The sequence below is a fragment of the Macaca nemestrina genome, chromosome 4, assembly GCF_043159975.1.
Source record: "Macaca nemestrina isolate mMacNem1 chromosome 4, mMacNem.hap1, whole genome shotgun sequence".
Classification (NCBI taxonomy): Eukaryota; Metazoa; Chordata; class Mammalia; order Primates; family Cercopithecidae; genus Macaca; species Macaca nemestrina.
In genome coordinates, this window is record NC_092128.1 from 121,451,780 (window position 1) to 121,466,050 (window position 14,271).

The following is a 14,271-nucleotide window of genomic DNA, read 5'->3' on the forward strand; positions in this document are numbered from 1 at the left end:
GCCAGTTCTGCACTGAAATCATCCCTCAAGGAGGACGGTTCTTTGGTGATTTTTGACTTTCAGGTGCTTGGCCTTACTGTTTTTGAACCAAATCCACCCACTTGCTCTTCAACATTGGCTCACCATCCTCTCTGTACCTACTCATCACACATCCTCCATGCTCCAGACTAAAATCAAACTGAAGGGTGCAACCCATGTGTAGTGCACACTGCTGGCTGTTCACATAGCATACATCACCCATACTTCCAAGTTAACAGAACTCCAGCATTGACCAGTGACTTCCAAGTACCTCAGAGAAAGCTGACCCCATCCACATCTACCAGGGGGCCTGGCTCATCTAAGGCCTTTCCATTCTTGCCAAAGAATTGGGTCAGTGTATTACTCAACTGTAGTCAATGAAACATGAGAGGAACTTTTAGTAGGGGGGGGGGGGTTTCTGGGAAAGGTTTCCTTTCTCCTACAAAACCATTAAAAGAGATAGTCTGTCTTCCTCTTATGAAAATTCTAGTGTCTGGATATGATACTTGGAAGAGCCACAGACCCATTGCTCCCAGTCTTAGGGGAAAGCCGACCCCAAAGATGATACAGAGAAGAATTGGGATGAACCAAGATCCTTGATGACAACTTGGGCTTCAGATTCAACTAACACTGAATGCTACTCCACTCTGGGATTCCTGTTCCATGAGATAACACATTCCTTAACTGTTGAATTAGGTTTGAGATGGGTTTTGCTTACTTGAAACTTGTTTTAGTTATCTATTGCTGCAGAACAAATTATCCCAAAACTTAGAGGCTTAAAACAATAAGCATCGACTATTCCATAGTTTCTGTGAGTCTAGAATCTGAGCATGGCTTTGCTGGATGCCTCTCACCAGGCTACAATCCAGGTGTCAATCAGGGCTATGGTCTCATCTGTAGGCTCTACTGGGGAAAGATCTGCCCCCAACTTCACTCAAGTGACTGTTGGCAGGTTTCTAGGCTCATGATCAGTGGACAAAGGGCCTCAGTTCCTCACTGGCTGTTGGCTGAAGTCTCCCTCGGCTCCTTGCCATATGGGTCTCAATAGAGCAGCTCACAGCATGGTGGCTGGCTTTCCTCAGAGTAAGCAAGTGAGAGAGGGTGCCCAAGATGGAGACCACAGTCCCTTTCAACCCTAAACTTGGATGTAAGAAGTGACATCCCACTACCTTTGTCATATTTGATTCCTTAGATAGGAGTCACTAAGTACAGTGCGCATTCATGGCAAGAGACTACAAGAGGCTAGAGGGTGAACACAGGAGGTGGGAATCACTAAGAGCCACTTCAGAGAGGCCAACACACAACTGAAGGCATCCCAGAAGCAAGGCCAGACCAAGAAACCACTCAAGAAGAAACCAAGGCTGGATGCTGAAATCCACGGAGATCTTCATATCTTTCTCAAGTATAACTGCAACAGGTCTTTGATGCAGTGTTAACTCTTTGGAGGGGTGTCCTATAGACAGACCTAAAATGCTGGGTACTAGATGCCCTTTAGCCTGGAAAACATGTTTAATGAAGCTGAACAGAATAGCATATTCCGCCATAATTTGATACTTACAATTCACATGGTGAGATAAATTCTGGTATATTTCTTTAGTAAATTTATGCTATGTGTCAGGCACCAATCTGAAGGACGGATACAAATATGGATAAAACAGTTAAGCCTTCAAGTATCAACAGCCCGCACTAGTAGAGGAGGCACATAACAGGTGTGTGTAATACAGTATGGCGAGTAAGGTAAAGGATAAATGCCTAGAGGGTAGTGGGAGGAATTCCCACTGGAGGGAGTGAGAGGCTTGCCAGAGACAGGTACTTGAGATGGCCACAGGGCATGCACAGAGAACTTGCACTGTGCAGCTGTGGCTTCAGCAGGCAGGGAGCTGAGAGCAATCTGCACACGGGCTCAGTGAGCTGCAGAGCTGGCTGCCGAGAGGTGGCCTCTTACAGCCACATACACCCGGGCAGGTGGTTGCTCCACCTCTTCTGAGCTCTTGATACAAACCATGTATTTGTTCACAAGAGTTCAGAAGCCCCACACATAAGTGGTACTGAACATCTGAGCACACAGTCTTCTCCATTTGGCCTTTGTTCCAGGTAAATGTGGTTTTCATGACCGAGTATCGAGTACTAACAACAGTTTCAGCATCAAAATGGGAGTGAGAGCTTCGTGCTTGGGCTGAGTTCCAGGCAGGCTGGTAGGAGGCTGGCTGTGGAAGAGAGGCTGGCAGTAGCCTATTGAGACCCCAGCAAAGTCATCAGGCCTGTGACTGGGTCAAGATCTTACAGAGGTCAGGGAGGAGACAGGGGAATGGCTGGAACAGAATGGCTCAGAGTTGAAGAGATAAAATAAAGGGTGAAGTTGTATAGGACCTATTTATGTCTTCTCCTCGCCTTCTTAAATCTGCGCACAAATCCATTATCCATTAGCTTTTTGAATCTTTTTATCTTATGAAGGTTAGTGGACACTAGTTTTCAAAAAAGTGTATTTCTCCTTTTTAACAGCCTAAGAGGAGTATACCACCTGCTGTAGAAATCACAATGGAGGTGAAAGCCAGTGTCCCCTGGGAGTCTCTGCAGCGGCAGGAGAGAAGTACAGGGTGACGAATGAAGCAAACACTGAGAGTCTGAGATCCCATAAACAGAAACCCCTCTATATCGCTTATGGGGGTAAGGCCTCCTGCCTCAGTTTCCCCATGGTGACTGTGCATACCCTACAAAGCAGTGAGAGAGCTTCTGTGAGATGCCTGGTGGACCGACTAGACCTCGTAGGTACTCAGGGTAAGCTCCCCTATAAACACAGTGTTTGTTATGTGAGGAACGTAGTTTTAAAACTGAACTCAAGAGGAGATAGGCAAGTGCTTATAGCTGGCATTAAAATGTCTCCACTGAGCTTCCACACAGCCAAAAATAGCCAGAAGTTTGCTAAGGAGTGCAGGGGTGAACACGGGCCACAGGGACGCACATTCACACCCAGCACTCAGGTGCCAACAGCCTGTGCCTCGCTGGGGATGGGTGGAAGGATCACCCAGATTTCAACATTTTGTAAAAAGATACAACAAATGAAAAGAAAATATTCATTTTTCTTAACTTTTTTAAGTCCTGAAGGCAAGCTGCATTCTGCCTGCTTGGGCGGGGAATCCTGGTTTGTAAAGCCATAAACAATGGGCAGGCTGGTTCTGCTAATTAGCAACATAAAAGCTCGGAGGTGGATGCTTGAACTTGTGGTGCGCTGGCAGCCAAGAGCGCGGGCTGGAGCGGGGCAGGAGAGGGAGGGGAGACTCCGAGTCTCAAGAAGGGCAAGGCGCCTGGCTGGTCTGCAGGGGAGGGGGAACTGAAATTGGTGTACTCCATCTGATGCCTCCTTCGGCCTCCCTGTCCCAAACTCCTCTTCCCCCTACTCCATTGCTGTGGGTGTGAGAGGGGAAGAGGAGGGAGAAGGCGAATTATGATGCTGAGGGCAAAGGAAGCCCTAGGTGCATGGACCTGGGGGAATGAACCAGTATGGAGCTGGCAGAGGGCACAGGGAGGAAATAGAGCCACAAGGCAAGACGAAGGTGAGTCTGGTCTTCTCTTTGCCACTTCGCTCTCCTTCCGGCTCAGACCTGTCCGAAGGTCTAAGGGCAGCGGGTGGGGAGGTTCTACAGCTCTGCAGAGATGCAGGATGAAGCCTGATGCCTCAAGCCTGACGCAGCCTTGGTAAGTACCCCTCCCACATCTTGTTGGCACATTGCCCCAGCAGATGCTGCATCTGCACAGTAAGCGCTCCCAACACAAGGGAACCCAGGAGGAATCGAGGGTCTGCAAGTTTGCACCCAGGTCTCCCATCCTGTGTAGGCTGCCACAGAGCCCTGGTGCTGGGCCCATTCTGTGATTGCCAACGGGCTGTACTTGGCTTTATAGCTTTCATCCAGCTATTTTTCCCTCACTTTTTCCCACAGGGAGGAGATTCTGTAGGTGAGGGCATCGGCCGCAGGAGAGAGCACCGACTCTCATGGCCTTGGTGTGTGGGGCTTAAAACCCACTGTCTTCGGAGATGAAATGGCTCTGGAGCCATCCACACCACGGCTGCTGTCTTTCTGATTGATAAGCCTAACTCTTCCTTTTTGAATGCCCTAAAAAATTCATTTGCATTCGGAAGTATGTCGAATGTCAAGATGATCAAACGTATTTTAAGGGTGGAAAAGAGGTACTTGTGAAGAAAGATAAAATGAATCAGGATTATTTTGCCTAGAGAAATTCGATAAGTAATCCAACAATTATCTTCTTTACCCAGAAGCTGGCAGGCAGCTAATCATCATTTCGAAAGAAGACAGAAAAAGATAAAGCAGTCCAGTGGCAAAAAACGTATGAACTTCCTAACCAGAAGGCTGTGCACACTCATGTGGGCACCAGCAGGGCTCCCGGCTGCACGCACAGTGACATTGTGCTGCTCCATGTACACAGCCCAGGATGGCGCTTGCTTTATTAGGAAGTGTCGCCGCACAGCTAAGACATACTGAAGCGGTCCAAACGCAGGCCCAATATGCCCATAATGCCACGGAGTATAGAGAGTAAGTGTATAAAACTATGCCTGTCTGGAGGTGGGAATGCTATCCCCACTTATTAAAGTCCAAAAGAACCCCAGGAAACAACAAGGAGAGCCTCATCTCAAACAGGGTGTGCCAGGAAACAGAAGCAAAGCAGGACTTTCATTCTGGCTATTAGTACACTCAAAGTGACCTGCTTCCCCTTCTCATACCTCAGTTTCCTTTTCCATAGAGAAGCAGTACTCATGCTTGGCCACTGGCCACAGAGTTCCAAGGCTAACTTAACGAAGGACGTCTTCCCAGCTCTCGAGTGCGACCTCTGCAGGTGTGCCCACAGCCCGCCTGAGTCAGCCCACCATCCAGATCACATGACGGCTGTGCCGGACAGCTGTCTCTCTCTACCGGCACTCAGGTTCATTCTAGTATCAGAACACTGGCCCCTAGCTGACGTCCCTACAACCACAAGGTGTGTGTTTAGCTGAAGTCTGACCACAGATAGGCATGATTTCCTGGTTAAGCTCTCCAGAGTGCGTTCTCTGTGAAATCAGACACACTGCATTCAGCATTGGGAAACAAGAGCTGAGAAGGAAAGGCACACACATCCAAAGACAACAATGGAAAATCTGGAAACCCAGCCCCGACATCACAGTGCCCAGAGAGATGAATGGTCAACACAGTCAGAATGAAGCAAGGAGAACATACGTTTGGGTCTCTGGTCTGAGGCCTCGGTACCAGTGCCTTCCCCGGGAAAGCTGAGAGGCTCCACCACATCTGGGTCGGGAGGTGGGTAGGGCGGGGGTGGGGGGAGCACTAACTGGGGTGGACCCCGAGCAGTGCCTCTGGGAGGCTTTTGTGGCACCTGCCGTCCACCACCTATATGGAATCAATAGGGAGTTACTTCAGCAGGTTAAGCTAAGCCATCACTCACCCGGCACCAAATCCAACCTCATTGGGCACCAGATCCAGCCACACTCAACACCAGATCCAGCCACACCTAACACCGGATCCAGTCTTATCCAGCACCTAATCCATTCTCATCTGGCACCAACCACATCCAGCCACACTCACACTTTAACATTTTACATACGTAGTGTTCTATCATTGGAGCAGTTTGGAAAGACATGCCTGGTTGCAATTTCTTTTTAACAGACACAACTACATAAATGCTGGGCTTGAAAACTATCCTTCAACACCCCCTACAGAGCTTTGTCAAGTTTAAAGGAACTCCTTTTATTCATGTTAGTCCTTTTCAGGTTCATAGATCTGTTTTTAGCCTATTCTTGTTGCTTTTCTAGAGTCACTGACCTATTCTGGCTAGATGAAGCATTCATTTAACTTATCTCCTGAGTCCATTTATACTTTTCAACCCCTTTGGTTGTTTAGTGTTAATAGTTCTCCAAGTTTGTTTTGAAGAATGTCCTGAGTTGTAGAGAGGGTGGGGATGTTGTGTCCCAAGCATATGGGACACAAGGACTCAGGCCTCCAGGACGGAGTCAGGGGGTCCTGCCCTGGGTTGAAGTGACTGGCCTAGGGATCAGCATGATCCAACCACATATAGCCATTTACAGTGGATGCCACTTAAGATTTAAACTAGGGGCTTTTTTCCCTTTACAAAACATGGGGAGAGAGCTTGGAAGGGAGAAGGGGGGCTCTTCATGAAATAGGAGAAAACCAGGTTTATTTTAATGATCCACTGACAATGTTTTCTTTCAATCCTTTGGGAAAGGGGATGAGGTGACATGCAATACAGGTTATTGCTTCTTAGGGTAACTGACTCCCAGGCTGAAATGCTAACACATTAAAAGCGGGGAACTGACTAAGGGGAAAGATGCTGACAAACTGCCATGGAGCTCTCACTAAAGGTCCAGAAACTGCCGAGGCAGCCACTTATCCTGGGCGGACTTTCCCTCCTGCAGCTGCAGACCTTAGGGCAAAGGCACAATGCGGGGCTGCCTGGGTGAGTTAAAGGGCATGGTGAGTGGCCTGTGAGTGCTGGTGGCTTTGGCGTGAGCACTGACACATGCCATTCTCAGGGCTCTCACCTCAGGAGGGTGTGACTCCTAGGCTGCCATTTTCCAGCCACTCTCTGAAAGAGCCATTTCTGTTCCTACATAAGTGAAATAACAAATGTTGAATGATTTAAAAATAAAATGAACCCCTGACTCCCCTGGACCTGGAGAGCGCCATCATTCAGCTTCTCTCCACCTCGCCTGTAGCACGAGGGGTGGGCGATGATGATCTAATAGGTCTCTTTCTGCCCATAGATAGTATGAGTCTATCTTCTTTCCTCTGGGCTCTCTTTTTCTCAAAGAAGATCAGGGTCTTTGCTAAATGTGTACCAGGAAATATAAGTGAAGATCAATTTCAAACAGGATGGTCTAAAAATTACTGAGCTGATGTCAACTTGTCTATATATCACCTGTGGCCTCAGATCTCTTTGAAATGCCAGATGTCCTTCAAAGCAGCTTCCACGATGTCACCTTAGGAACTTCTCCTTTTGTCATCAGAGACACATCACACACTCACACTCACAGGCTTTCCATTTTCACCCTCTCCGGGCTCCTACAACCGTTTCCCCGCTTCCACCGTCCCCCACCTCCTAAATACTCACATAATGTCCACGAAATACTGCTAGTAAGATATGAAGTGAACTTGCAATTATTTCTTTCCAGCCCTTCTTTCTTTAGCATTAATATTTTTTGAGTTAATGCCATTATGGATGAGGCCACTGCAGGAATTCACATCAGAGGTGACATTCCAGGACACAGCAAGCATCCCTGCATGCAGACAGCAGGCCAAGCCTCACTCACCCATTGTGCTCTTCCTGTTCTCCTCCTTATCCTCAGTGCGGTTGGGGATCAGGGGACTCGGTGGTGGTGGCTGTGGTGGAGGAGGAGCTGGCGCTCGCCGCTTCTTCTTCTGTAAATCAATCTGTGACCCTAGAGATACCTATGAAGTATAAAGAAAGAAAGGCAGGCAGTGTCAGGGTGACTGTGCTGGGGCAGGACCTGCACGCGGAAGGTGGTGCTCCAAGGAGGTTGTTAGATGGCCAGTTCCCTTTCCAGGTCCTCCCATGCAGGCAGGGGAGGTTGTGAAGCGAGAGACCAGCGGATGTCCAAGGAGTGGCCTGGAGGTAGCACAGTGTTTGTTGCTCATAGACACCCCAAAGACCCCTATGAGCAGGGAGCTCATATTTTCTAGGGACTCCAGGCAAGTCTGGAGGGTTGGTAAACTTCCGTGTCACACAAGAGAAGGAGACCCATAGCCCTTCATTAAATGTAAGAACAATTCCCTCTGGAACAGGATGGGCTGCCGTGAACTGTGATCACACAGAGAAGAGCTGATGGGTTCAGCTCAGACCTCACCCTGACCTGACTTAGGTTTGCTTCCCTGACTGCATGTTCATGTTCCAGAGCAGCCACAGCCAAGACTATCTAATGGTCCACAGGTGGACACATCTTGACCCAGAATCGCAATGAAGTTTCTTAGTATATGGGATATTAGATCAGTGTATGGACATTAGCACCCCAACCACAGCAGAAATCCATCTCCTGCTCACAGCCTTCAACAGTGAAAGACACACAGCTTCTAAAGGCAGCTCATGAATACTGGGCAGGTCTAATTGCTGAACGTGAAATCTGTGTAAAATTGAATTCACTAATTCCATTTCTTTGTTTCCGAAGGACTACATAATCCTACTCTCCTCTCCTCATTAGGGTGAAAGTTTTTATTCATTCACTCTCATTGATTAAAATTCATTTAAAGAACATTGTGTGTAGAGTAGTGCTGAGTATACGCAAAGAATGGGCCGAGCATGGTGGTGGGCACTTGTAGTCCCAGCTACTCAAGAGGCTGATGCAGGAGAGTTGCTTGAACCCGGGAAGCGGAGATTGCAGTGAGCCGAGATCACACCACTGCACTCCAGCCTTGGTGATGGAGCAAGACTGTGTCTCAGAAAAAAGAAAAGAAAACAAACAAAAAAAAGAATGAATATGATGACTATCACCTGATGAGAGCTGTCCTGCTCTGGAGCAGCTCAGAGCCAAGTCTGCACCTCCAGTCCAAGTACTTCCTGGCCTCCCAAGGGCCCATCACAGGAATGGTGCCTGCAACACCCCGCGTCTGCCACTGCAACTCTGACCTTGGTGCTCTCTGCTTTATTAACTCATGCTTGTACCATGTATACCACGTATACAGGAGACAGAAAGGGGGAGAGAGACAATGAGAGGGGGAGAGAGAGAGAGAGAGCGTGTGTGTGTGTGTGTGTGTGTGTGTGTAAAAAGTATCCTTTTAGGCTGGGTGTGCTGGCTCATGCCTGTAATCCCAGCACTTTGGGAGGCCGAGGCGGGTGGCTCACAAGGTCAGGAGATCAAGACCATCCTGGCTAACATGGTGAAACCCCGTCTCTAATAAAAATACAAAAAAAAAAAAAATTAGCCGGGCATGGTAGCGGGCACCTATAGTCTCAGTTATTCAGGAGGCTGAGGTAGGAGAATGGTGTGAACCCAGGAGGCAGAGCTTGCAGTGAGCCGAGATCGTGCCACTGCACTGCAACCTGGACGACTGAGCAAGACTCCGTCTCAAAAAAAAAAAAAAGAAGTCTCCTTTTAATTTTTATCAGTAACACATATTTATTGGAAAAAAAAGTTAAAATATATATATAAAAGGAAGAACATAATCACTTTATTAATACTCAAACTACTAACAATTGGCATGCTTTTCTAGTCTATTTTTTCTTCTAAAAATAATTTTTTCTTTTCTTCTGTTACAGTATAACCTCCTATACCTCTAAAATTCTGTAATAAATTTTACATAAAACATGGACATAACAGAAAGTAAATAAACCCACAAAGCTGAGTCAAAAAACAAGCAATTTCTTGTCCACCACCCCCTCTCCAGCAGTAACCACTTCACACTGGTTTTTTGGTATTTATTCCATTTTTCTAAATAAGAAGCTTATTGTACTGTTTCTTGATTTTTCCATGTTAGGTATTAGCATCCTACTCCAGAAGACGAGGATTTGATTCTTTGAGAGAGAGACACACACACACACACACATACACACACACACACACACACAGACTCTCACACACACACTCACATAAACACAGACACACACACAGACACACACACACACACTCTCTCACACACACATACACAGACTCATACTTTTCCTCTCCATTTTCCAAAAAATTATAGCAAAAGATCTAAATTAATATTTACTATTTAGTGATACATATTTACTTATAGTAGGCATCAAAATTATGAAAAATAGAAGTTCTCTTCAGCAGGAATTTTCTCCCGCTGAGATGTATAATGTATATCATAATTAAAATTTCTAAACTACCTTTTTGCTTTCCCTGAACTTGATAACTGATTTGTTTTCTAGCTTTTTTTCTTTTTTTTTTTTTATTATTATACTTTAAGTTCTAGGGTACATGCGCACATCTTAATTGCATTTCCTGGAAATTCCCTTTCCCTCTATTCAGTTCTGATCCTTGTTTCCTGGATATTCCACCTGTTTTGTGTGGGGTTTTCTTTTTTTTTTTTTTTTTTTTTTTTTTGAGTCAGAGTCTCACTCTGTCGCCCAGGTTGAAGTGCAGTGGTGTGATCTCAGGTTCCAGTGATTTTCCTGCCTCAGCTTCCTGAGTAGCTGGGACTACAGGCACTGCCACCACGCCGGGCTAATTTTTGTATTTTTAGTGGAGATGGGGTTTTGCCATGTTGGCCAGGCTGGTCTTGAACTCCTGGGCTCCAGTGATCTGCCCGCCTCAGCCTCCCAAATTGATGGGATTACAGATGTGAGCCACTGTGCTGGGCCCCGCCTGTTTTTGTGTGTTTGTTTTTGTTTTTAATTCACTGTATCTTAGTGGCACCCAGTTTCCAGCAACTTTCTGACATAAGATGCATATGAGGAAGATTTTTGAGACCTTCAAACTGTGAGAATGTTTTTATTCTACTATACTGGACAGTCAGTATAGATGCCTACAGGAACCTACGATGAAAAGAACTGTCCCTCAAAATGCTAAGCCATTACTCCACTGTCTCCTAGTTTGGAACTGCTCAGCTGAGACACCTGGATCCAGAGTGGGGCTCAATCTTCTGCATGGTATCTGCTTTTCCTCTGCAGGCTCAGGGGATTCTTTCTTACTCCTTCCTGCTCGGAAGTTTCATGATGGCGAGTGCTAGGTGGGGCTCTTTTCATTCATTGTCTGGGGCATTCACTGACCCCTGCAATCTGAATATCCTTAATTCTGCAGAATTTGTTACTGTTATTCTTTTCAACTTTTCCTTTCCTCTGTTTCTTTCTCTCTGGGATTTCAATTAATTGAACACTAAGGATTCTAATTCAATTGTCTTTTTTTTTTCTTGAGTACTCTTGCCTAAATTTTTTCTGATTTTCCCCCTTTTCTTAGAAATTTTCTCCAATCTAAGACTCATGAGTTTTTAAATTTCCGTTACTGGGTTTTTTTTTCTTTTAAATTTCCAAGAGCCCCTTCTTGTTATGGATTTAAAATATAGCGTCATGGTCTTGTTTCCTGGATACCATAGCTTCTCTTTCCTCTTGGAAACTATGCTTTATATCTTTTTCAAGAACACATTTTAATTTCCATTTTCTTCAGCCATATGCATCACACTTTCCTCCAGGGTCCTTTCTGCTCTCTGTCTTGGCCTCTGTTTATCAGATTTTGACTCTTCCTCAAATTCGTGGCTGATTGTTTATAATATGTGTGTTTCTGTGTCTAGGGTCTGTTCATACACTAACGGGATTCCCAGTGGGGATCTGGGCAGAAATGCGGTAGCTGAGAGATCCCCAGATATTCATATGTGCAGGACTGTCTGCTAGCTCAGCCATCATCCACACAGGGGAAGCCCAGCTCCTGCCTGAGGGAAGTTAGGCCTTCCCGAGTGCCCTGGTGAGAAGGCCTTGAAGCTCTCCTGTGGCATGTGGGTTTTCGCTCATCCCTGTGTTGGTACAGACTCGGTTGTGCCTGATGTCCTGGAGTCAGAGTCTCTTAGTTCTACCACTGCAGGGGGTGGCAGTGCAGACATCTGGTTGTGGTGGGCAGGGAGTGGTATGGAGGTCTTACTGTTTCACATGCAGGTATTCAGCCATTCCTTCATCATCAGCTCGTTCTGTGGTCACGTGCGGAGAAACATGTGCCCCAAATTCCTGAGTTGTCCTAGGATCTGGCATCTTCTGCTGGGCCTCTTTCACCCAGCAGTCAAGTTTTAGGTTCTTCTGCTTTGCTAGGTATTTACCACAATCAGAATACACTGCAGGCTGGGCGCAGGGACCCACGCCTGTAATCCCACCACTCTGGGAGGCCGAGGCGGGTGGGTTGCTTGAGGTGAGGAGTTTGAGACCAGTCTGGCCAACACGGCAAAACCTCGTCTCTACCGAATATATAAAAATTAGTCAGGCGTGGCAGTGGGCACCTATAATCCCAGCTACCCAGGAGGCTGAGGCAGGAGAATCATTTGAACCTGGGAGGTGGAGGTTGCAGTGAGCTGAGATCATGCCACTGCATTCCAGCCTGGGCAACAGAGACTCCGTCTCAAAAACAACAACAACAACAACAACGACAAAAGCAAAACACTGCAGTCCCAAAGTGTCTACTGAAAACTGTCATCAGCTGCCAATGCTTCTCTCCTCTTTGTCACAGTGAAGTAATACTTTTTTTTTTTAGTGGAGTTTCAGAGGGAGAGACATAGATTTGTTTTGTTAGCCATATATTTTCCCATAGTTTTTCAGCTTTATTAAGAAACAAACAAGTAAACATTGTGTGTGTATGGTATACAATTGATCTGATATACATATCTAGAGTGAAATAATCACATCAGCCAATTAACATATCTATCACTTCACATAATTACCATTTTCTTTTTTTTTTCTTTGTGGTAAAAACACTTAATATCAACCCTCTTAGCGGAATTTCAAGGGTTTTTTAATGGCTGCCTAGTACTCCACAGAATTGATGAGCCATAATTAACTAAATTAGCCCCTTTGCCTTTATCTAAATATTGAAATTATTTGGTTTTGGCAATAACAAATGAAACTTCTTAAAATGCTCTGTAATTTGATCTTTTCCCCACATTTCTTTTTCTCTATTTTTTGAGTTTTTAATAAATCCATTTACTAAAACTCCTCAGGTACAGAACACATAAAATTCAGTGAAGAGACAAGATTCTAAAATTGCTATCCCAATTTTAAGACTCCTTGTCATGAAGAAGTGATGTTGACTAGATAGCAGAAAAGGAAGCCCCACACCTCAGTTTCCCCACAAAGACATCAACTTAACAGCAATTTGTAATCCAGAAGCTTTTATGAGAACTCCAGAAACCAGTTAAGAAGGCACAGGACCATAGGCAAGTTTAATGCCAAGAATGGCTATGCTGAAATGGGTAAGAAAAGCCATTTCACCTCAATTGTGACAGCCCTTCCCCTAAGCCAGTATGGCTCAGTGTGTGCAGGAGAAAAAGCCCAATTCATGGCTTTTCCCTTGGGAAGAAAAGAGAAGAATGGAATGTACGTCTAACATTCCAGCTTTTCAGGGGGGCTGCCTGAGGGACTAGTTTATGTCTCGACTGACTGGGAGCACTGACGGGAAACTGGCACACTCTGAATGCCTGGGAGCCACTGAGAAAAAAGGAGCTCAGAGGCTGGTTGCAACAGCGGAGATCTGCCAGTGCCACAGGCAGAGGCCAGCACAGCTCAGTGCAATCAAGAGAAAGCACCCAGCTCACCGCTTATCCCTTGGGAGGAAGTAAGTAAAAAAGTACATGCAATGTTCTGGATTTGTGGGGAGGCTTATTCAAGGGACTGGTTTCTGTCTCAGTTGACTAGGAATATAGACGAAACTGAAACACTTTGGATGGCTGAAGGTTTTAGAAAACTAGAGAGCTCAGAGGCTGGCAGCAGTGCCAGAAAATCTGCAGTACCATAGACAGATGCAAGAGAGAGCAAGAGATTACAAGCTCATAAAGAAGAAATCAGCAAATCTTCTAATTGGAAAATATACCAACAAGCCCAGGGAAGATGGATATCCAGAAAAGGGTTGAGAGGCCCCAAGAATCTCTAGCTGAGCTGACTGACGTGGTATTACACTGTAAGAAACCAGTCTGTAAAGGCTGGAAGACGTGGCTATTTGTTCAAATGCACAAATTACATTAAAAAATAACAAGGTACATGAAGAAACAGGGAAACATGGTCCAATTAAAGGAAAAAAATAAACATCTAGAGAGAGAAATAACAAATAAATGGAAATCTATGGCCAGAAAAGACTTAAAAAAACTAAAGTTCAGTGCACTACAAGAGAATACTACAAGAGAGACAGCTAAACAAAATCAGCAAAGCTATGCATGAACACAATCATATCAATAAAGAGACAGAAACTATAAAAAACAGAAGTTCTGAAGCTGAAAAATAAAATAACCGAACTAAAAAGTTCACTGGAGGAGTCCAGTAGCAGGCTGTATTAAGAAGAAGAGGAAATAATCAATGAACTAAAAGACAGGTCACTTGAAATTATTGAGTAAAGGAATAAAAAAAAATTCAAAAAGTGAACACAGCCTTAGGGACTTTATGGGACAATGCCAAGGGGATGAAAATATGCATTATGGGGATCAGAGAAGAAAAGAGAGAGAGAAAGGGGCAGATAGCTGATCTGGAGAAATAATATCTGACAATTCTCCAAATTGGAGGAAGGAAATAGACATACACAAT

The 14,271-nt window shown here is 45.4% G+C and overlaps 1 protein-coding gene across 9 annotated transcripts in view; it reads right to left on the reverse strand.

Annotated features, from left to right (window-relative positions):
* LOC105492381 (cordon-bleu WH2 repeat protein) overlaps positions 1–14,271 on the reverse strand; it is a 300,253-nt gene that overhangs the window by 63,100 nt on the left and 222,882 nt on the right. For 6 of the 9 annotated variants that reach the window (XM_011759456.2, XM_011759450.3, XM_011759453.3 and 3 more), the window contains 2 exons: positions 7,355–7,493; positions 5,247–5,417 (listed from right to left, as the gene is read on the reverse strand). In XM_011759456.2, coding sequence (XP_011757758.2) covers positions 5,247–5,417; positions 7,355–7,493 — 310 coding nt within the window. The remainder of the gene's footprint in view (positions 1–5,246; positions 5,418–7,354; positions 7,494–14,271) is intronic. The other 3 variants (XM_011759455.3, XM_011759457.3, XM_011759458.3) reach the window with 1 other exon arrangement.